At 39.0% G+C, this 24751-nt stretch overlaps 1 protein-coding gene across 1 annotated transcript in view; it reads right to left on the reverse strand.

The window, feature by feature from the left end:
- Positions 1 to 646: 646 nt before the first annotated feature.
- LOC136694214 (uncharacterized) overlaps positions 647 to 24751 on the reverse strand; it is an 82418-nt gene continuing 58313 nt past the window's right edge. Inside the window, exons 14-25 of the mRNA XM_066667603.1 lie at positions 22994 to 23057; positions 19602 to 19808; positions 18594 to 18739; positions 17980 to 18098; positions 17758 to 17882; positions 17538 to 17635; positions 11013 to 11149; positions 8974 to 9098; positions 8574 to 8719; positions 3454 to 3556; positions 3222 to 3361; positions 647 to 1258 (exon numbers count right to left, since the gene is read on the reverse strand). Of these exons, the coding sequence (XP_066523700.1) occupies positions 1153 to 1258; positions 3222 to 3361; positions 3454 to 3556; positions 8574 to 8719; positions 8974 to 9098; positions 11013 to 11149; positions 17538 to 17635; positions 17758 to 17882; positions 17980 to 18098; positions 18594 to 18739; positions 19602 to 19808; positions 22994 to 23057 (1516 nt within the window). The 3' untranslated portion in view covers positions 647 to 1152. The remainder of the gene's footprint in view (positions 1259 to 3221; positions 3362 to 3453; positions 3557 to 8573; positions 8720 to 8973; positions 9099 to 11012; positions 11150 to 17537; positions 17636 to 17757; positions 17883 to 17979; positions 18099 to 18593; positions 18740 to 19601; positions 19809 to 22993; positions 23058 to 24751) is intronic.

A 24751-nucleotide genomic window follows, 5' to 3' on the forward strand; every position in this document is an offset into this window, starting at 1 on the left:
TGCAGCATTTAAGGTGAAAGAGAACATCCAAATGAATCGATTGCTCATCCTTGGTGTCCCGGGTTTTTAACTCATATTTTTGGTATCTGAATTTCATCTGTCGAATTTAAGCTTGAATGTTTTTATCTGAATTTATTAACCTTGAATAATAACAGTGAAAACGTGAAAATTCACTAGTTATATTCAAGAGCAATTATATTCAGATAATTTCTGAATAATTTTGAAACAAAATATTCAGAGGTGGAAATCTGAAGACTTAAATTATAAAAGCAACAAAATTCAGATGCAGAATTTCAGTGCAAAAAAATTCAGTGCTACAAATTCAAAGGTGGTAATATTTCAAAATCTGATGAGACAGATTTGCTTTCATATGAGCACCATTTCAGGTTGTTCATCTGAATCTCATTGTAGGTAAATATTCAACGACAATAAATGAATCTAATCTATGTTTGTGTCATGTAGCCTTCTACCAATGTTGTACAATCCTATTAGTTTTTTTTTTTTTTTTTTTGCCTTATTATATTAACATTATAAATATTTTAACTGTGTGAAAATACAATATTGAAAAAATAATGCAGCATTAGAAATAGAAACAACTGTTCTCCACCTTTATTCAAGCAATACAATAAAAAATATAATTTCCTGACTACACCCTATATCCTGATTAAATTCCCATATGAAATTAAGAAATAAGAAAAACAGAAACATATATAATTATTTTAAAAGTGTTTTCTTATGTGTTAACAATTGATTCATAATATATTTTAAAAACATCAATTCCATATCCACTAAAATAATTCATACAAGATTAGAATTAGGTATTAGATAAACTAGAATAAACTGGCAAAAAATCTGTTTGCTAGAATTTTCTGATTTTCCCGGTACATTCTGACTACTGTCTTTGTGATGAGGGTACTGAAGAGATGGCCTTTATTAACTGAAGCACCCAATTAATATATTCAGTAGGTGCAGCATCAGTTTATTCTGTTATACAGCTACTAAGAATATTTGATTGTAGAGAAAGCAAATTAATTCTGAGCATGGCACTTATCAATGCTGCTTATTTTCAGAGAGCATTTTCCTAAAATAAGCGGTTATTATAATAAGGGGTGGATAAGCGGTTACAGACAATGAAAGAATTAATTCATTTTCCTAAATCTGAGATTTCCGAAACCTCTGAACCATCTTCTTCATATCTCTGTCTTCTTTCAGGTCTTTTTCCTGCAGCAGGTTGTTGGTCTGTGGATCCTTTCCAACTCTGCATCAGAGGAATCAATAAATTAGTATCCACACTAATTAATATTTCCCATGGCTTAGATTGACCTAATAATTAGTAGGTATCTGTTTTCCTTTTATGAGGCAATGTGGCCCAACAGGTAAAGTCACTGTCACATAGCTCCAGGGACCTGAGGTTGTGGGTTTGAGCCCTGCCACAGATTTCTGATTGTTAGGAGTGTCATGTGTTTTCCCAGTGTCTGTGTGTGTTTCCTCCAGGTGCTCCTGTCTCCTTCCAAACAAAAACACACTTTGGTATGTTGACTGGCCATGCTAATGTCTCCATAGATGTGTGTGTCGCACTGTGAAGAACTGGTGCCCCCTCCAGCGTGTGATCCCACCTTGTGCCCAGTAATTCCAGGTAGACTCTGGACCCACCACCGCCCTGAACTGGATAAGGGTTACAGACAATGAATGAATGTTTTCCTTTAAAATTTCTTTCATCCATGACTTTTTCCCCCAGTCGTCTCCAGTTCCCTACAACGGTGAGTCTCTCCAAATCACACGGAGCTCCCCAGTCTCAGGAGAGTGGAGTGAACCAAGCTTCCTCCAAGACATTTGATTATGACCCACTGCTTTTGCTAACACATCACTGAGCAGGTCAACACTCCAGAGGAGAACACACGCTGCCTAGATGTGTCATACCAGTTGACAGGCGCTCGCACTAGCCAGCACCATGAGCATAAACATGGGGAGAGAGAGGGCTAAACCTGTATTCTCTAATACCCCTGGCCTTGGACGACTAAGTGTTGCATTGTCCAAAATTCCAATAAAACCACTAGACATGAGCTTGCACATAAACAAGTTCTCCTTTATTGAACATGTCCCACACAGCCTATGTGTCGTATGTAATTGTCATGTAACTTAGCTGTGTACCCCAACAGTAAGGATCCAATTTTTAATTAATTTGAATCTTATGTACCCTTTCCTCATTTCCCTTTTTATGCTTCTGTATATTAATTTTAAATTTGTTTGTATATGTATTTATTAAACTATAAAACGTCAAAAATTACATCTTGAGATAACAAAAATTCTGAATTAGCTGTAAAATGAGACACATTTATATATTTCTGTGACCGATGAAATGTATTATCAATGTTTATAAAATGTCTAAATAATCATGTATTAGTAAATTCTTACACATTAAAATATCTGAATATAATTTTGAAATTCATTCATTCATTCATTCATTATCTGTAACCGCTTATCCAATTCAGGGTCGCGGTGGGTCCAGAGCCTACCTGGAATCATTGGGCGCAAGGCGGGAATACACCCTGAAGGGGGCGCCAGTCCTTCACAGGGCAACACAGACACACACACACATTCACACCTACGGACACTTTTGAGTCGCCAATCCACCTACCAACGTGTGTTTTTTGGACTGTGGGAGGAAACCGGAGTGTAACAATTGGATTATGTACTTGTGAATTTCACCAAAACAACTCTCTCTTTTATTTGTCATGTTCATTTTGGGTTAAAACCTCCTACCTGTGCGTCTTGAGTCTGTGTGTGTGTGCGTGCGCAGCGCCATGACGTAGGTGCGTGTGCCCGGTCACAGTGCTTTCTTGCATGGCCGGAGGAGAGCCAGCCTAGCAGATACGTGACACACGACTCATGATTGTTTTCCTGTACTACAGGTATGGAGTGTGCTGTCATTAAAGGAACTAGAGATCCAGTTCTGTCTCATGTCCCATAATTACACGCCAGAACACAACGCAGGTTTCACCAGGCGTAACACACACACACGAAGTGGGCGGGTTACAGGAGCACCCGGAGGAAACCCACACGGACACAGGGAGAACACACCAACTCCTCACAGACAGTCACCCAGAGCGGGAATCGAACCCACAACCTCCAGGTCCCTCAAGCTGTGTGACTGTGACACTACCTGCTGCGCCACCGTGCTGCCCTGTTGAAAGGAAATTAAATATTAAAATTAAGCATACTTTTTCAGATATTCTTCAATAGCTTTGCGTTCATATGTACATCCTTCTTTGGTTTTAACTGGATCCACAAACAGCTTCTTGGTCAGAAAACACTTCAGGTTTTGAGGAATCACCACCTCATTCAGTTCTGGAACATATTTCTGAAACAGAGAAAAGGGGAACAGGGACTCAGGGTCTAATTTGCCTCAGACAATGAACATGATACTCTTTGAATCTTCAATATTACAGTTACCTTTTCTGCTTCATCCATTGATGAACCTGCATTTTTTTCTGTGTTTTTCCGAGCTTCTGCTTCATATTTGTCTTTGCTTGTGAGGTATTCCTCTGCCAGGACACTTAACAGACCAAAGTTTATATTTAATTCAAAAGATAAACACTGCCATACCATCAATATATATCTGGACAATAACACTTTTTTACTTTTTTTAATTTTACTTTCAAGAAATATACATTTAAACATTTGAAATCAGTGTTAGTAATGCATTCACAAAAGTAGAGACAGGCACAATTTAAGACTAGAAATGTGTAAAATGTTTTTACAATCATATTAAGCAGGTTATTTAATGATGGGTGTTAATAATTTTGTTTGGCTCATTTTTGGAGTTTTGTGTGAAATTACACCAGTTTGACTTTTTTTTCTCAGTTGTTTGTGTCATTCCAATACAAACAACTATCTATCTCCCCCTAAGCTCCACCAACATCAGGAATGAGGCACTGAATGAACTGTATCGACACATCAGTGAGCAGCATACAGCCCACCCGGATGCTTTTCTCATCCTGGCTGGGGATTTCAATCATGCAGACCCAAGGGCTGTGTTATAAACACAAAGACTTTCCAACACAGGGCAACAACACTCTGGACCAGGTCTTCACCACACAGAGAGGAGCTTACAAAGCCCTACCCCTCCCCCACCTTGGCGCCTCTGATCACCTCACTATTATGTTAATGCCAGCTTTCAGACCACTGGCGAGGGTGTGGCCGGACAGCTCATAAGAGGCACTTCAGGACTGTTTTAGCACCACAGACTGGAAAGTGTTTAAAGTGGCTGCAACTTACAACAACTCCACAGATATTCAGGAGTACACAGAAACTGTCTCTGCTTACATCACCAAGTGCGCTGATGGTGTAACTGTCCTCAAGACCATTTGTGCCAATCAGAAGCCATGACTGACAGGTGAGGTCCAAAAGCTGCTGAAGGTTAGGAATGCTGCCTTCAAAGCTGGAGACCAGGCAGGCCTGAAGACAGCTAGGGCCAACCTGTACCGTGGCATCAGAAATGCAAAAAGGCAGCACCCCAAGAGGATAGCCCAAGGCTTTAGCAACAGCAGAGACACTCGGAGCCTGTGGCAGGGAATTCAGTCCATTACGGATTACAAACCCACACCACAGACCTGTGACAGCACCTCCTCTCTGATGAATGACCTGAATGGGTTCTTCGCTCGGTTTGAGGCACTAAACCACACCCCGGCACATAAATCTACCCACGTCCTGGAGAACTGGTGCTCACACTGTCCTCAGACAAGGTGAGGAATTTATTCAGCAGGATCAACGCTCGGAAATCTCCTGGACCTGACGACATACCTGGTCGTGTGCTGAAAGACTGCGCTGGCGAACTTGTAGAGGTGTATTCTGACATCTTCAACACCTCACTGAGTCAGGCTGTGGTCCCTGTATGCTTAAAAGCCACCACTATAATCCCTGTCCCAAAGAAGTCATCACCCTCCTGTTTCAATGACTACCGCCCGGTTGCACCTACCTCCATCCTCATGAAGTGCTTCGAGCGGCTAATCATGCAACACATGGTCTTCCCCCTCCCCCCCTCCTTGGACCCCTACCAGTTTGCATATTGATCAAATTGTTCGACTGATGATGCTGTCTCCACTGTTCTCCATTCAGCCCTTACTCATCTGGACAAGAAAGACACCTATGTCAGAATGATTTTTATTGATTTCAGTTCTGCATTTGACACAATCATCCCCCAACAGCTCATTCAGAAACTGGACAGACTGGGACTGAACACATCACTGTGCAACCGGCTACTTGACTGGAAGACCACAGGCAGTACGGGTTGGCAGTAACTCGTCTAGCACCATCACTCTGAACACGGGGCCTCCCCAAGGATGTGTGCTTAGCCCCCTTCTGTTCACTCTGCTAACCCACAACTGCTCTCTATCCCACACCTCCAACCTCTTCATCAAGTTTGTGGATGACACGACTATGGTAGGCCTCATCAGCAACAACAATGAGCCACACTACAGGAGCAAGGTGAGCCGGCTGGCCTCTTGGTGCAAACACAACAATCTCTCTCTGAACACTGAGAAGACCAAGGAGATTGTTGTGGACTTCAGGAGAACTCGCACACAACATGCCCCTCTATCCATCAACGGGGCTGCTGTGGAGAGGGTGAGCAGCACCAAATTCTTGGGTGTACACATCACAGAGGACCTTTCCTGGGCCATCAACACAGCATCACTGGCCAAGAAGGCTCACTAATGGCTCTAATTTCTCTGCAAGCTAAAAAGACCAAGAGCTCCCACCCCCATAATAATCACCTTCTACAAGGGGGCCATCGAGAGTAACCTGACTAGCTGTTTCACTTTGTGGTATGGGGCCTGTACAGCATCCTGCCACAGAACCCTCCAGCGTATTGTGAGAACTGCTGAGAAGATCATTGGTACATCTCACCCCTGCCTTCAGGATTTATACAGCTCCAGCCTCCTACGAAAAGCCCTCTGCTTGGCAGGTGATCCCACCCACCTGCTACACAGCTTCTTCAGCCTGCTGCTATCAGGGCAGAGACTGCGTAGTCTCAGGGCTAGGACCAGCAGACTGAGGGATAGCTCCATCCATCAGGCTGTGAGAATGCTGAACACTCTCCCTGCTCTGCCTCCCACTCACTACTGCCCCCCACACACACTACTCAGCAACCTCATCAATTACCACCAATACCCAACTGTGACCTTGAAAATCAGGCAGGCACTCAACCACTTGAAGCTGATTCCAGGCTTCATATCCCTGTATTTGCACTACTGTTGACACCGGTTCTGTTTATATTAGTACTGTCACTTAAGCTCCTCATCAGACCTAACTGTAAATATTTCAATAGAACCGGTATGCACTTGTTCACTTTATTTAGTTGTTATACGATTATCTTGCACTATTGTCTACTCTGCCTTGTACATCCAGCATCCTACCTCCTCCTGTTTGTACATCCAGCATCCTACCTCCTTCTATTTGTACATCCAGCATCCTACCTCCTCCTATTTGTACACCCAGCATCCTACCTCCTCCTATTACGATTATATTGCACTACTGTTTACTCTGCCCTGTACATCCAGTATCCTACCTCCTTCTATTACAATTATCTTGACTCTTGGATCCTGGACTTCCTTACACACTGCCCCCAGTCTGTCAGGTTGGGGAATTACACATCCCACACCATCACCCTTAGTACCGGTGTCCCTCAAGGATGTGTACTGAGCCCTCTCCTGTACACCCTCTTCACCCACGACTGCCAACCCATCCACCCAACAAACACTATCATCTAGTTTACAGATGACATGACAGTTGTGGGGCCCATCACTAATGATGATGAGTCAGCATACAGTAGTGAAGTAGAAAATCTGACAATCTGGTGCTCCACCAACAATCTCATTCTAAACAACAAGAAGACCAAGGAGATTGTGGTGGATTAAAGGATGTAAGCTCTCGCTCCAATGACCATTATTGGAGAGGTTGTGGAGAGAGTCCCCAGCTTCAAGATTCTGGGAGTGCACATTACTGAGGACCTATCTTGGTCAACAAACATGTCCCAGGTCACTGGCAAGGCACATCAGTGCCTCTACTTCTTGAGGAAACTGAGGAACACTCAATTGTCCCGGAACCTCCTCACAATTTTCTACCATTACACAGCGGAGAGCATCTTGATATACCATAAGAGGGAACAGAAGACGCTGCAGAAGATCATCAAGGCAGCACCATCAGTGACATCTTTGATGTGCGATGTCAGAGCAGGATCAGGACCATCATCCACTATCAGACCCTATCAGGTTCTGTTTCTGCCTTGTGTATTTTGTAACCCATTGTCTTATTTTGCTCTCTTGTTTACCTTCCCTGTGTTGCTTTTGTCCATTTTGTTTTCTTGTTGAACTTCCCATGCGTTCCTGTCATTGTTTTGCTCTTAGCTCCTCCTTTGCTCCACCTTGGTCATGTGTTTCACCTGGGAGTGTTCAGTAGCCATGGTTACATATTGTTCCCAGGTGTTCCTTGTTACCTGCCTTGTTCTTGTGTATGAATAGAAATATTTTGTCTTTGTCCTGTGGTTGCCTTGCATTATCTTTGTAATGGTTGTTCCTGTTGTTATTTTGTAGTCTCGCAGTCACATATCTTTGTTTTCGTTTTTTGTTTTTTGTCATGGACTCCAATAAAACAAACTTGCATTTGCATCCTGCCTTCTGGCTATTTCCATCATTACAGATCCACCCTGTTCATCATCTTTTCATGTCCCTACCTTCTGGCAGGAGGTACAGGTCTATGCAGGCTCACACCACAAGAGTAGACAAATGGCTTTTTCTCAGAGCTGTCAAGCTGATAAATGAACTACAGGACCACCCCCCCCCCCATTCCTTCCTCTATGTGTAATGTCCAGTATTAGTGTAATGTAATAACTTACACCAGTATACAATATACTATACAATATATTAGTGCAATATATTCTTATAATTGGATACTTATGATATTTAAATATTATATTACATAGTTATTATTATTAGTTTATTACTTTATTATTATTAGATTAGATACTTGAATACTGCTCAGTTTGCACTGTTTTCTAGTATCTGCTTTTTGTGGTTGTTGTTCTTTTGCCTGGAAGTGACATTGCTGTCAGCAGTCCAGATGTCCACCCCACCTCCTGGTCCAACACTGGAAATCTATTCTTTCATCTTTTTTAGTTCAATACTCAATAAATAATAGTTAAAAAATTACACCACATAAATCAAAGCACTTTTCTATATATCACAGCACTTTTTATATGTATAAGCCAGGCATGTGTGTGTGTGTGTGTGTGTGCGTGCGTGTGAGAGAGAGAGAGTGAGAGAGAGAGAGAGCGAGAGAGAGAGAGAGAGAAAAGTGAGACGCTATTAGTAAGAGTTAGTTACGAGATTGATATTATCCATATTTTGTCAACAGTAGCTATGTTTTATCTCTAATATAACTGCTAAAATATCTGCTAGATTAAAGTTTCCAGATGATCACGTGTTAATGGGTTAACACTGACAGCACTATATATATAATCAGAGGATATCATTATTTATAAGATTTTTACTAATAAATTACTTGAATGCCTTCACCTGTCGAGGGGGTCCTCAGGTTCTGGAATGATGAGGAGTCCATACACAGCATCCAGAATCTCACGCATGGTGATCTGAGATGAATAATTACGGTCAAAAATGTTGTGGCAGATTCTCCCCACACTGTTCACATTGCAGTGGTAAACCTTGCAGAAGAGTTAAGGACTTTCACCAAAACATGGAAATGTCATTACTGTGTAAATGTGACCTATAAAAGAGGATGATTTATAGTCAACACTATTTCCATATTTTGACACGGACAGACTCTTGTTTCAGTATGTGGGCTGGTGGGCTCCAGATACACTTTAATAAATGAATCCACTCAAAAAGAGATTTTTACATACCATATGCCCGTAACATAAAACAAACAAAAAAAAATTTTAATCAAAAGTGAGGATACAGGAGTGAGGAACCTGACGAGTGGAGGTTTAACAGGATACTCCTTTCCAAACTCACAGTAAAGTTCAAACACACCGTTTTCATACGGTGTGTCAGGAGGACCCTGCATCAGAACTTTCCAGAAACCTGAAACAAAAACCACAAGAGGAAAATATTTGCTTTTTTCACCCACAACTTTTGAATCAACAGGGTTCATTCTCTCAGTGATCCAATGCTAAGTTTTTAGCATTTTTTAATGTTTGCAGTAGGCAAGATGTGAGGATAAACAATGTAGATGAATGTAAGTGATCTATTTGGCAATTCTTCATCTTTCTATCTGCATTATAACTGAGTTTTTTATGATATTCCTTAATAAATGTAGATTTTCTAAAATGGTACCAATATCCAACCAAACATGCCCTGTGGGTGGTGCCCTGTGGTAAGTGTCTTCTGGTACATCTTAAAACTGTAAATGTAAAATGTAATTTTCATAAATAATTTCTTCTGAATATATTACTCCTTCTGTAGTTACAGACCTATTTCAAAATTGCCATTCTCATCAAAACTTATGGAGACGATTGTCTATAATCAGCTGTCTTTAGATTTATCAGAGAACAATATTCTGGACAAGTTTCAGTCAGGTTTCAGGGTCCATAATAGAACAGAAGCAGCCCTTCTTAAATTCACTAATGATATTCTGCTTAACCTGGATTTGAACACCTCTGTTGTTTTAGTCATGCTGGAGCTTATATTTTGAAATGGTTGATCACAATATTTTGTTAAAGCGTCTCAGTACAGTGGAGGGATCCATGGGAGAGCATTAGTATGGTTCTTCCAACCTAAAAGACCGTTCCTTTGCTGTCTGATTAAGAAAGCCGACTTCTTCTTAAGCTCCCATTGTTAATGGTTTACCACAGGGCTCTATTTTGGGTCCTATTCTATTGTCATTATACTTGGTTTCCTTGGGTCTAATCTTCCAGAAATATAGAATTTCATATCACTACTATGCTGATGACACTCAGTTATATTTACTTCTGAAGCCTGGGGATACACTTTCTTTAAACATACTGTATGCATGCATGAGTGAAGTCAAGCTTTGGGTAACCAAAAATGTCCTCCAGTGTTCTCCCCGTGTCCACATGGGTTTCCTCCGGGTGCTCCGGTTTCCTCCCACAGTCCAAAAACACACGTTGGTATGTTGATTGGCGACTCAAAAATGACCGTAGTTGTGAGTGTGTGTGTTGCCCTGTGAAGGACTGGCGCCCCCTCCATTGTGTATTCCCGCCTTGTGCCCAGTGATTCCAGGTAGGCTCTAGACCCACTGTGACCCTGAATTGGATGAGCGGTTACAGATAATGGATGGATGGATGGAAAACTTCCTCCAGCTAAATGAGAGTAAGACAGAGGCTGTCCTGTTCAGCCCCTCATTATATACCCAATCTACCAGTGATAACTTGAGATGTCTTTTTCATAATTTTTTCCTCTGTGTAAACAAGTTAGGAGTCATTTTTGATATAGCTCTTTAATATGATAAACAAATTAATTCTCTTAAGGATATTGTTATTCATGCTCTTATCACATCTCGTCATGACTACTGTAATTCCCCTACTATCGGGGTCAGTCAGTCTTCTCTAGCCCATCTGCAGTTTGTTTGGCTCCACAGTATATTTGTGACATGATAAGTCCTTATAATGCACACAGGTCTCTTCGGTCTTCTAATAAAAGGCTGTTAAATATCCCTGACTCTTGTTTAAAACACATGGCCAACCGTGCTTTCTCTAGCTGTGTATATGACAGTAATTAAACCTCAGTCACTCTCATTAACCTCAGTCTCACTTTCAACTAACACTTTTTAAAACTATTTTATTTATTATTTTATTTTAAGTACTTTAAGTTCTTATTTGTCTTTTTTATACTTTGTTGTACAGAACTTTTTGTCAGCTTTGGCTGTTTTAAATGTGTTTATAAATAAATTGAATTAAAATTGAACTCAATTCAGAATAAATCATTGCTCGAAGCTAATATTAAAAAAATAAATAAATAAATAAATAACTTAATAACTTAAATCCGATTCCAAGGGGAGAACTGTGCAGTATGGATGTGGATCACAGTGAAGACTCTTCAGCTCCTCCATCATCCGTCTGTCTTTCTCCAGAAAATGTCCTGACTTGGATTCCATGATCTTCTTCTTGAGGACACTGTTAGGTAAAATATATTACATGTGAAACCCTTACATTCAATTTATCTAGTGTGCCTCTGTTTAACTCTACATCAAAACTGGACAGATCGCTGGAAAATAATATTATTAATAATAATAATAATAATAATACAATTATTATTATTATTATTATTAATAATAATAATAACAACAAATTCATTATATTTATATAGTGCATTTCAAGAACTCAAAGACACTTACAGTAATCAATGCATCAAATTACTGAAAAACATACAAAACAGAGCAAATTCAGAATACATATATTACAAAATACATTGTAAAGCCAGAACTGCTTTTTTGGGGTTCCTGCCACCTGTTTTTCTGATTAATAAATATATAATAACCCTAACCCTAGTTTTGTGTTCAGTAATGTTAAAATATCACTGCTGAAACAGAAATAATTAATGATCAGACTGTTTTCTCGTGTACAAACCAGATTACAAAAAAGTTGGGACACTAAACAAATTGTGAATAAAAACTGAATGCAATGATGTGGAGATGGCAAATGTCAATATTTTATTCGTAATAGAACATAGATGACAGATCAAACGTTTAATCTGAGTAAATGTAACATTTTAAAGGGAAAATATGTTGATTCAAAATTTCACAATGTCAACAAATCCCATAAAAGTTGGGACAAGTAGCAATAAGTGGCTGGAAAAAGGAAATTGAGCATATATCGAACAGCTGGAAGACCAATTAACACTAATTGACAACATGATTGGTTATAAAAAGACCTTCTCAGAGTGTCAGTGTCTCTCTGAAGCCAAGATGGTAAGAGGATCACCAATTTCACCATTGTTGCGCAGAAAGTTAGTGCAGCAATACCAGAATGGTGTTACCCAGCGTAAAATAGCAAAGACTTTTAAGTTATCATCATCAACCGTGCATAACATCATCAAAAGATTCAGAGAATCTGGAACATTTTGCTGTGCGTAAGGGTAAAGGCCGTAAAACTCTACTGGATGCTCGTGATCTATGGGCCCTTAAACGTCACTGCACCTCAAACAGGAATGCCACTGTCAAGGAAATAACAGAATGGGCTCAGAAATACTTCCAGAAAGCATTGTCAGTGAACACAATCCACCGTGCCATCCGCCGTTGCCAGCTGAAACTCTACAGTGCAAAGAGGAAGCCATTTCTAAGCAAGCTTCACAAGCTCAGACATTTGCACTGGGCCAGGGTTTTTTAAAAATGGAGTGTGGCAAAATGGAAGACTGTTCTGTGGTCCGGTGAGTCACGATTTGAAGTTCTTTATGGAACATTGGGACGCCATGTCATCCGGACCAGAGAGGACAAGGATAACCCAAGTTGTTATCAACGCTCCGTTCAGAAGCCTGCATCACTGATGGTATGGGGTTGCATGAGTGCTTGTGGCATGGGCAGCTTGTATGTCTGGAAAGGCACCATTAATGCAGAGAACTATGTTCAGGTTCTAGAACAACATATGCTCCCATCTAGATGTCATCTCTTTCAGGGAAGAACCTTCATTTTTCAACAAGATAATGCCAGACCACATTCTGCAGCAATCACAACATCATGGCTACATAGGAGAAGGATCCGGGGACTGAAAGGGCCAGCCTGCAGTCCAGATCTTTCACTTATAGAGAACATTTGGTGCATCATAAAGAGGTGCAACGAAGGCCCAAGACGATTGAACAGTTAGTGGCCCTTATTAGACATGAATGGGAGAGCATTCCTATTTCTAAACTTGAGAAACTGGTCTCCTCTGTCCCCAGACGTCTGTTGAGTGTTGTAAGAAGAAGGGGGGATGCCACACAGTGGTAAAAAATGGCCTTGTCCCAACTTTTTTCGGATTTGTTGACGCCATGAAATTATGAAAAAACATATTTTTCCCTTAAAATGATCATTTCTTTTGATCTGTGATTTGTGTTCTATTCTGAATAAAATATTAGATGTTGGCACTTCCACATCATTGCATTCAGTTTTTATTCATGTGAGAGAAGACAGCGTTCTGCCAAGATGAGGATGAGTCTGTGTTCTGCAGTGCTAATGTTCCTCAGTCTGGGAGTGGAGGGGCAGGTGGTGTAGAACAATTTTTCAGTCTGTAAAAAAAAATTCTTGATGGACCTCCAGTATTTAAAACTAAGACTCCCTTAAAGCATGTTTTTATTTGTCAGAAATACAATAATCTGTACAAATTTGTGACACGCTACGATTCTGAAGAGAAGATCCCTGTTTACCTATACGTATCAGGCCAGAGAGAACTGTGACATAGCCAGACCTCAGATCACTTGGATGATAGAACTACAGGTAAGGTTTTAAAAAATCTAATGTCTTTCACAGGTTTCATCTCATAGAGGGACCACTGTTCTGTTTGTGCCCCACAGAGATCCAGTCCCATAGAACCTGAGACCTCTGAAACTCAGAAAATATGACTCTCTAAGAAATTTATTTGGGATTTCATGATCATTCCGTACACACTGACAGTCTCAGATTTGGAGAGATTCCATACACACTGTTACGCTGCATTGTGTATGTGTATGTTTTTTTTCTCTCTCCCTATCTCTATAAAATTCTAGGTTCTGCAATCTGTTCCAGTCTGTGTGTTTGTTCACCCGTCTAGAGTTCATTCCAAATTCCAGTTCGTGTATTTGTTCATCGTCCGGTCCGCCATCCAGTCTATGTGTTGTGTCTGTCACCGTTTCGTCTACGTCATCTCGGCGGGAATCATATATACGCCTGTGTGTACGCTGCTAGTCAGCCGTGTTTTGTGCTCTGTGATTTGTGTTGTGTATATGGAATTCTGTGTGTTTTCCTGGTTTTGACTTTGTTACATTCCTACTTCGACTACGAGTTTGTTTTTGCCCCTTTTTGAATACTGACATTAGATCTGTTTTTTGTAAAGTATTCTAAACACTGTATATATTTCACCAGAGTAGGGTTGGCTGCTGTTTGATTTGGGAGTGGGTTTTGTGTGTGTTTTTGTGTATAGATAGGAAGTAAGGTAAGGTATTGTCTTTTGTTTCCTTTTGTTTTCACTTAGGAAATTTAGAGATATTTGTGGGTTAGTTAGGAGGGATGTTTGTTTGTTATTTTTGTCGGCATAAGGCCATCCTGAAGTTCACTGGTGTTTGGGTCATTGTAAATATCACATCTACAATATCTATATTCTATTCATTATACATTCTGTGTTTCCGTTTGTGTCCTTTTTTTCCACCTTCACATCTCTGTTACAGTTATTCCTTTCTCATACATTAATTCCAACACACACCTCATTCTGTTACGGCTCAACCCTAGACTGGGTCATAACAACACTAACAGTCTCAGATCTGGAGAGATTCCGTACACACTGACAGTCTCAGATCTGGAGATATTCTTTACACACTAACAGTCTCAGATCTGGAGAGATTCCGTACACACTGACAGTCTCAGATCTGAAGAGATTCCATACACACTAACAGTCTCAGATCTGGAAAGATTCCGTACACACTGACAGTCTCAGGTCTGGAGAGATTCCATACACACTAACAGTTTCAGATCTGAAGAGATTCCTTACACACTGACAGTCTCAGATCTGGAGAGATTCCTTACACACTAACAGTCTCAGGTCTGGAGAGATTCCGTACACACTGACAGTCTCAGATCTGGAGATATTCCGTACATAGTAACAGCTGAATAAAGATAAAACTGAAATTATAATATTTGGGAACAGCAATGAGAGAAAAAGATTGGCTGCATATCTGGACTCGAGAGCCATCAAATCTAAAGAACTGGCTCACAACCTTGGTGTATTAATGGACTCAGATCTCAGTTTTAGTCTGATATTAAAGTGGTTACTAGATCAGCATTTTACCATCTTAAGAACATCAGTAAGATTAGATATTTTCTGACCGGAGCGTTTAGCTCTGGCGCTGGTCTTAACTGGAACCAGCTGAGTATTAGAAGAGCCCCGAGTTTAGATACTTTTAAATCAAGACTTAAAACATTCCTATTTGAGCAACTACACTTGCACTTTTATTCTGTAATGGTACTTTAGTTCTTTTCTTTTATTGTATCAATTTTAATCATTTATCATTTAATATTTTATATAATCATTTTAATCATTTAATCATTTTACTCTTTTTATGAATTTTAATTGTTTTTTTTTTTGTCTTTTTTTGGCTTTTATGATTTTTATTCTTGCTTTTAATTTAACTGTAAATCACTTTGAATTGCTTTTGTATGAAAGGTGCTCTATAAATAAACTTGCCTTGCCTTACCTAAAATTTGTAACATCATTAAACCCAAGCACCTGTACATTAAATTAAACAGAATAATACACTGCTCAAAAAAAATAAGGAAATTATTTTAACACTAAAATAACATATCCTAGTTCTCAATTAATGAAATATTCCAGTTGAAAATCTTTATTCATTTCATAGTAAAATGCCTTGAGAACAAAATAGTATAAAGATCAATGTAAATCAACATTATTCTCCCATGGAGGTCTGGATTTGGAATCATACGCAAAATAAAAGTGGAAAATCAAATCACAGACTGATCCAACTTCAGTGAAAATTCCTCAAGACAAGTTCAAATGGGGCTCAGTAGTGTCTGTGACCTCCACGTGCTGTATGACCTCCCTACAAAGGCTGGGCATACTCCTGATGAGGCGGCAGGTGTTCTCCTTCCAATACCAAGCCTGGTCCTCTAACCATTAGGCCAAGGCTGCCCCCTTGGCCTAATGAACAAACCACTCACTCTCTGGTGTTGTGGCTTTAACAGTTTGGAGGTTCTTCGCCTGTTTTTGTGTAAAGTTAAAGAGAAAAGCTGCGGGGAACTCGTGAGAAAGGCAGTAACAGTCTGTGTCCAGTGTTGGCATGGGTTACAGACAGGAGCTGAGAAACACCTCCACACATGGATAAAAGATTATGATAATATCTCAACAACTTAGCACACTTCTGTCTGAGCATCCAGTAAAACACAATTATTGAGAAGAGTTTGGCTGAACAAAGCGGTGAATTTTGTTAGAGACGTAGTGATGGACACAAAGAGATGAGGTGGTGTGTCCCAGTTCTATTCTCAGACCCCTACATCACTTGAACACTGTGCCCATTTTGCTCACTCTTACACTATCATTAAAGTGCTCACTTCAAAGAAGTACTTAGGGCTCAGGGCAGGATTTGGGATGGTGTGAGACTACTCTGTGATTGGTGACTTTGAGAAGAGGGCACTCTGGAAGTTTACTTTTTCTGAGAACAACTGTTTTTGGTTCTGCTTTTTGTTTCTAAATCTTATCTTTATTTTGCAGTAGAAACTGATTCAGATTTTTGTTCCAGTGATATTTAATGGGTTCCAATCACATTTATTTGTACTTACATTTTTTGGAATCAAAAATGGTATTTTGTTTAAATTAAATGAGTAATTGTTGATTTAGAGACATTTGTGACCACAGTGTTTCACCTTCAACCCTAAAAATGTGTAGGGCTAAATTAAACATTTAAATATGTGTGCCTGTTTGTGTGCATGTTAATTTGTTTGTGTGAGACACTATGATTAATTAATTAATTTTCAATTTCATTGAAATTTCTCAACATTGTCTGAATTTGAATGATAACTACTTATTGAAAACAAATTTTCATTTTTTAATTCACTAATGTTTTCCATATTGATGGATGTTTGTGGATGTATAGTCTCCATTATTTCAGTTGTGTTTTGTGATAACAGGGGCAGCCTTGGCCTAATGGTTAGAGACCAGGTTTGATACCAGACGATCACTGGTTCGATCCCCAGGACCAGCAGGAACATCCATGGCTGAAGTGCCCTTGAGCAAGGCACTGAACCCCCAGATGCTCCCCGGGCACTGGGGATGGTTGCCAGCTGCTCTGGGTGTGTGTTCACAGCCCCTAGTGAACTTGTGTGTGTGTGTGTGTGTGTGTGTTTACTGTCATAGATGGGTTAAATGCTTCTTACTCACACACACTGGTATATAATCACTATATACTGGTTAACAAAACCTGAATATTTAAACTCACTTTGCTTCTCTTTTTTCCAAGTATTCTTGTTTCTAATCCATTTAACGTTTCAATCCACAGCCTGAGCCATGTTTTTACCAATTTTTTATTTTCATTCTTATACAACTGCAATTTGATTGATATAAAACTTCTTGTTTGTTAACCTCCGTTTTGATTTTAAAATTGATTCATGACCATGTTAATGGAGAGTTTTAAATATTAGACCCTAAGATGTTTTGATATGGTCATAAAGGAGTCCTGGTGTGTGCATGTTCACACTACACAGAATGAAATAAATCAAAGCTGATTCAGAGCAGATTGTGGGCCAGAGCTGAATCAGACATTGGAATGTGGTGGACATTCAGGACACTGCAGACAGGCTTTAAATATCCTAAAGACATAATGACTTACTTCTGAGTCACTGTGACTTTTTGGTTGATCTGAGGAGGAAGTTTTGTCTCTGGTTTCTCATCATATTGATGTTTCAAAAAAATCATTTTCAGAACTTTCTGTAAATAAAACAAATATAAATTCACCCTAAAGTTTAGCATATTTAGCGATATATTAATATAATGTTGATATAACAAACATAATCTCTCTGAACATTTTCTTTTCTCACTATTTTCCTCACCTCATTTGTAACGGAGGACACAGAAAATGTTTGTTTTTCCTTCCTCAGCTCCAAAGACAGAACAGTCTCCATCTCAAACAATTGAACAGCTGCCTTAATGTTCCCTGGTTTAAAGCAGCATCCTCCTGAAAATATCATTACATCTGGGCATCAGACAACAGTACGGGTAACATGGGAAATTGAAGATACTAAATATGATTAAATGGGAAGATCTAAATGAACCTGTGACATTGCTGATTCCATGTAACACCATGTTCTTATGCTTGCCAACAATCACAGCATCAACAATGATGTTTGAAATCATCAGTTTCTTTGCAGTGTCTACTGGCTTGCAAACTGACCTGTAGATTTTACCAGAAAATCATATCCAACAGAAAGCTTAACTTAGAAAAACAAATGGTAATTTAAATAGATATGCAATTAATAATGAAACAATATTTAAAAATGGATTGGTATTAGATACTTGAGACTCCAAGGTGACAGAAATCTAAAGACAATGTTTAAGTTTATGCAAATGTTTTGTAGTTTTATGATAGATTATATTTTTAATTTTTTTAATTAATACTCTGTCTAACAAGGAGGCGGCGAAGGTAATAATTATCTTTATTTAATCTTTGCAAGGGCAATGGGTTTCATGGTGAATAAAGTAGCATTAAAATATGATGCCCTTTTAGATTTAACCCTCACAGTTGAATTTAAGCAAATCTTATATTAGATGTACCCTCACACATACAAAACACATGCATAAACAATGAAAGATGTAAGTATAGTTTTCTTAAAATATTTACAATATGGTTAAAATAAACCCAGAGCCTTGAAAATGAAACTTGACATACCCATAATCATTGCCATCTGTTAGACACAATATACGACATCTACAGTCTGGAAATCTTTCTTTAACTTTATTAAGTTCATCACTTCCATGATTCAGGGCATCATACAGCAACGTTCTGCCAACTGCTGTAAGGCCATGAACATGTTCCTGAAAAGAACACAAAAACATTTTCATAAACTAAAACCTCATTAGAACAAAAGGGATCTGTTCGTTACTTGAGCAGGGACTCAAACCATACTCATCAGTCCTTATTGATCTGTTCTTTACCTGAGCAGGGACTCAACCCCACTCATCAGTCCTTATTGATCTGTTCGTTACCTGAGCAGGGACTCAAACCCCACTCATCAGTCCTTATTGATCTGTTCTTTACCTGAGCAGGGACTCAAACCCCACTTATAAGTCCTATTGCTCTTTTCTTTACCTGAGCAGGGACTCAAACCCCACTCATCAGTCCTTATTGATCTGTTCTTTACCTGAGCAGGGACTCGAACCCCACTCATCAGTCCTTATTGATCTGTTCTTTACCTGAGCAGGGACTCGAACCACACTCATCAGTCCTTATTGATCTGTTTTTAACCTGAGCAGGGACTCAACCCCACTGATCGGTCCTTACTGATCTGTTCTTTACCTGAGCAGTGACTCAAACTCTACTCATCAGTCCTTATTTATCTATGCTTTGCCTGAGCAGGGACGCAAACCTCACTCATCTGTCCTTACTGATTTATGCTCTACCCAAGCTGGGAATTGAACCCTATCATAATTATCTGTTCTTTAACTGAGTGAGGACACAAACCCTACTCTTGGCTCTTACAGATTTGTGCTTTACCTGAGCAGGGACTCGATCCCTAGTAATCTTACTCATCCGTGTTTTACCTTAAGTTTTACATTATTTATATGTGTTTATTATGTTATTAAATGAATTCACTAAGCACTGATTTCTTTATATTGGTACATCACACACTGTCCCATTGTGTGAACTTGTGATTTGTGTATTGTAATCAGATATTACCTTAAAGGTTTCCAGATTTTCAGTGAAGGTGTGGAGAGTTGTCACTTTAGAGTCAAATTTGACCAGGCAGATCACGTGATCAAAGTTGTAAGCCATGCATCTGTTAGAGAAGCTGTCAAAGACCTGTTTAATAGCATCAATCCTTTTCATCTGACACTCATCATCAAAACATTCTTCACTCATTGAGGAACTTGAATCAAAGAGCACCTAAAATAGGAAAAAAATAAACGTAAAAAGCAACAAAGCCAACTTGCTGAATTATTTGTGCTTACCAAAAGCATCACAGTCAGATTAAAAAAGAATTTAAAATATACAGGGCTCTGTTCCCAGGTTTGGCAATGAGAAAACCTGAATATACCCAATATACAGTTGTGTGAAAATGTGTTTGCCTCCTTCATGATTTCTTTTTTTCTTTTTTTGCATGTTTGTCACTTAAAATTTCAGATAATCAAACAAATTTAAATATTAGTCAAATACAACACAAGGAAACACAAAATGCAATTTTTAAATTAAGGTTTTATTATTAAGGTAGAAAAAAAGATCCAAACCTACCTGCCCCTGTGTGAAAAAATGTTTGCCACTAAATTTAATAACTGGCTGGGCCAAACATAGGAGCAACAACTGCAATCAAGCATTTGCATTTTCAATGAGTCTTTCACAGTGCTGTGGAGGAATTTTGGCCTGATCATCTTTGCAGAATTGTTGTAATTCAGACACATTGGAAGTTTTTTGAGCATGAACCACCTTTTTAAGGTCATGCCACAGCATCCCAATAGGATTCAGGTCAGGATTTTAACTAGGCCACTCCAAAGTCTTCACTTTGTTTTTCTTCAGCCGTTCAGAGGTGGACTTGGTGTGTGTCCTGCTACAGAACCTAAGTTCATTTCAATTTGAGGTCACAAACCATTTTTCAATTCCTTCCTGTCCATAGAAGAATGTAGTTTTTTTTTACCTGCATGCCAGAAACTGTGCTCCCTCATGCTTGTGAAATGTGCTCTCACAAATTCCAGCAACTCTTACAACTGAATTTTTTTTTACTTTTTTTTAATTAAAACAATAAATAAAAAATAAATAAATAAATAATTAAAACAATATTAGACAACAAACTCAACCCACAGTATTAAACCTGACCTGGCTGTCATCGGATGTGGCTGATATAAAACATAACATAATTGTAAAAGAAAGACTAGAAACCTTTTACCCACTCCCATAGTTAGAAATAATATCTTGAAGGCATTCAGGAGTGAGCCCATGTAGGGCTTTATACGTTAATAACAGAATTTTGTAATTGATACAGAATTTAACAGGCAGCCAATGAAGTGATGATAGAACTGGACTGATATGTTCAAATTCTCTAGTTATAGTGAGGACCCTGGCAGCAGAATTTTGAACTACTTGGAATTTACTTAAATTTCTGCTGGTGCATCCTGACAGTAGTGCGTTACAGTAGTCAAGCCTTGAAGTAATAAAGGCATGTACTAATGTTTCTGCATCCTGCAGGGATAAGGCATTTCTAATCTTTGCGATGTTGTGAAGATGTAAAAAAACTGTCCTAGTGATTACTGCCTATGTGCTGATCAAATGATTAATCCGAGTCAATTATGACGCCAATATTTTTTGCTGCTGAACCAGGCTTAACTGGAAAGTCAGCATGATTAAAAATTAAATCTGATCATTTATTTCTTGCCACTTTGGGACCCAAAAGCAGGACCTCTGTTTTGTTACTGTTTAGAAGGAGAAGGTTACACAACATCCAGTCTTTCACATCTTTTACACAGTCCTCTATTTTCTTTAATCTGTGTTTGTCATTAGGCTTGGCTGAAATATACAATTGTGTGTCATCTGTGTAACAGTAAAAGTTAATGTCATGGTTTCTTATAAATACCTAGTGGTAACATGTATAATGTAAATAATAACGGTCCTAAAATAGAGCCTTGTAGAATTCCAAATCTTACTTTAGAATATTTGGAAGATAAATTGTTTACTTTTACGAATTGATAATGTTCTGTTAAGTAAGATTAGAACCATAACAGGGTTCTCCCTGTGATTCCAACCATGTTTTCTATCCTTTCTAGGAGAATATTGTGGTCAGTCGTATTGAAAGCTGAGATGAGGTCAAGAAGCACCAATAGGGATATGTGGCCTTGATCAGAGGCAAGAAGAAGATCATTAGTTATCTTGACTAGAGCTGTCTCTGTACTATGATGTGGCCTGAATCCAGATTGGACTTTTTCATATATATGATTCTTATGTAGATATGAATTAAGTTGTTGGGCCACAGCTTTTTCTAAGATCTTGGATAGAAATGGTAGATTAGAAATAGGCCTGTAATTAGTCAGTGTGCTAGCATCAAGATCATAGGTTTCTTGATCATAAGTTGAAGGGATGAGTGTACTGTAGTTAAAAGAAGATTGATAATAGCTTGTAGTACTTCTTTGAGAAATTTTGTGGGAATTAAATTGTCTGCAAGTTGTACAGTTTGCGGAGGTGATAATCTTCTCTAGTTCCTATTATGAGCCTCCACGTTTACTCAGATCACAGAGTACTGGACTTTAAATAGTTCCCAGAATTCAGAAGGCCTTAGCTGGGGGAAGAGCTTTTTCTTATAAAGCCCCCCAACTCTGGAATTATCTTCCAGAAAATGTTCAGGACTCAGACACAGGCGCAATCTTCAAATCTAGGCTAAAAACCAATTTGTTTAGTTTATCTTTTGGTAGTTAATGCTCCCTTATAGATAAAGGCGGCAGATCCAGGGGGTCCATGGACACAGGGAATTATAGTAAACTGAGACGCTGGTGTCATCCTGCCGCTTCACGCGATCACTCAGGTTTGACGGTTTCAGGATGCTCCCGCGTCTGTGTGTCCTTCTGGTTCTCTCCCTTTAGTTAAAGCTGTCACAGTCAGATCTGCCAGAGTCATTAGCCACACTCTGGAAATGTTTACATTCTCTGCTTTACATTCACCCAAACAGATCAAAACTAACTCCATCCCTTTTTCTGAGTAAACGACCCCCCACCTGTCCGTCTGGACACTGATGGATGACTGTCGAGCTCCTGCTCCACGCTTCAGACCATCTGCCCATGCTCCAGCCACCACCACTTGCCTTGGAGCTGCCCCTACACTGAAGTTCTCACAGACTCCTACCTGTTATTACCAGTAGATTGACCAGAGGAGGGTAGGTCCCCCTGTGAGCCTTGGTTCGTCCCCAGGTTTCTTCCTCAGCTGAGGGTACGTTTCCTGAGGATGAGGATTACTACACTGTGCATTCATACAGTGAGTTCCCTGATCACAGTAAATACTCCTGTTCTCCCTGGAATTCTGTGTTCTTTGTTGGTTTGTGTCCTTTGTGTGGTGTTTTTGATATGATGACAGAAAAAAAAAATAATACATACCACTATTGCTTCTTTTGGAGTTTTGGTCACTCTGAAAGTAAGGTCAGCCGTTACATCCCTCAGTCTAGAGAACATAAAAAATGCAGTCAAGATTTATAGACATGAACTTGTGTAGAAATTGTAGTAACATCTTATTTTATAGTTCTTGTATTACTTGGTAGATACATTGTTTGGAATATGAAAATAAAGTACCTAGTGAGCAGGTTGATGGCACAGTAAATGGACATATGGGGCAGAACTTGGGTCTTAGCCTTGCCTAACATGGCCAAAACTATCTCAAAACACTTCCAAAACATCTGCCAACTAATCCCAAATGAATCCCAGTCTATCCCTAACAACTTTCAAACAATCTCAAATTAATCTGTCCATTTAAATCTGAAATTACTGCAAAACCATCTGAAATAACTCCCAAACCATCTCCAACAATTCACACACACTGTCTCAAACAACTCTCAAATTAGTCCGTCCATCCCTAACAACTCCCGAACCATCTCAAACAGCTCCCAAACCATTGCTAACAACTCACTGACCATTTCAAACAACTCCCAGACCATCTCTAACAATTCACAGATTCACTAACTTTCAAATTCATTCCAGTCCGTCCTTAACAACAACTGACCTGTCTCAAACAGCTCCCAAACTGTCTCAAACCACTCAGAAATAACTCCCAACCCATATAAAAACCTTCCAAACCAGAACAATTAAATGACTCATACAGAATACAAACAAAACAATTAAATGACTCATACAGAATACAAAACAGCTCCCAAACTATCTCAGCCAAATACTAAATAATTATAGGACATCTGAATAGAGATATCATTTCATTTTAATGTGAGAGCCATTCTAAGCCCAACTAAATTCTACAGTTCCTGAGCTGTGATCCCTGAAGTTTCTTTGGCCAGACTAACCATGTTCCTTACAGTGTGTGGACTCGTCCTTTTTCTGGTGTAGTATTAACATAATTTTTTTATGTAATGTGCAATTATTTGTCATTGTACAACATATAACAAACTGTGTCTTCTGCATTTAACTCATTTGTGGCAGTGAACACACAAACAAACACACACACTCACACACACACACACACACACACTATTGCACTAGGGCTGGTGGCGGGCAGCCATCCCCCCAAGGGCACTTGAGCCGTGGAGGTTCCTGTCAGTCCTGGGGATCAAACCAGCAAACTTCTGGTACAAAGCCCGGTCTCTAACCATTAGGAAAAGGCTGCCACTAAATTATTTTAATAATATTTCCAATTCCTTTAAATATCTTAATTAATTAATATACTGGTGTTTCTCATAGAGATGTATTACTCGGGGAATTTGGTGTATGTTTCACCTTATATTTTACATCCTGGTGTCACAAAAAGTCACGGTCAACTATGCAAGTGTTCTTAACAACTCAGGTAAACTTTACAATATAGAGCGGAAAATGATTTATTGATTTCACAGATATGAATTTCCAGGAATTTGATTAATTTTGACATAAGGTTTAATGGTAGCTTAAGGTGAAAGTTTAAAAGAGCAATAAATATTAGTCAATATTAGTAAAGAAGACTCTAATTGTAGAAGTAACAATAATAATAAAGCACAAAGGGAACAATAATACTATGAAGATTACAAACAGTAAATTAGCTCTTCCAAGCCAACTTAATAATAATAATAAAGAGGGAGGCAGAAAAACACACACACACACACACACAGAGAGAGAGAGAGAGAGAGAAAGTAATATTCACCTGTTGGCTAGTTATTCTGT

This window comes from Hoplias malabaricus, chromosome 4, assembly GCF_029633855.1.
Source record: "Hoplias malabaricus isolate fHopMal1 chromosome 4, fHopMal1.hap1, whole genome shotgun sequence".
In the NCBI taxonomy this organism is placed as follows: Eukaryota; Metazoa; Chordata; class Actinopteri; order Characiformes; family Erythrinidae; genus Hoplias; species Hoplias malabaricus.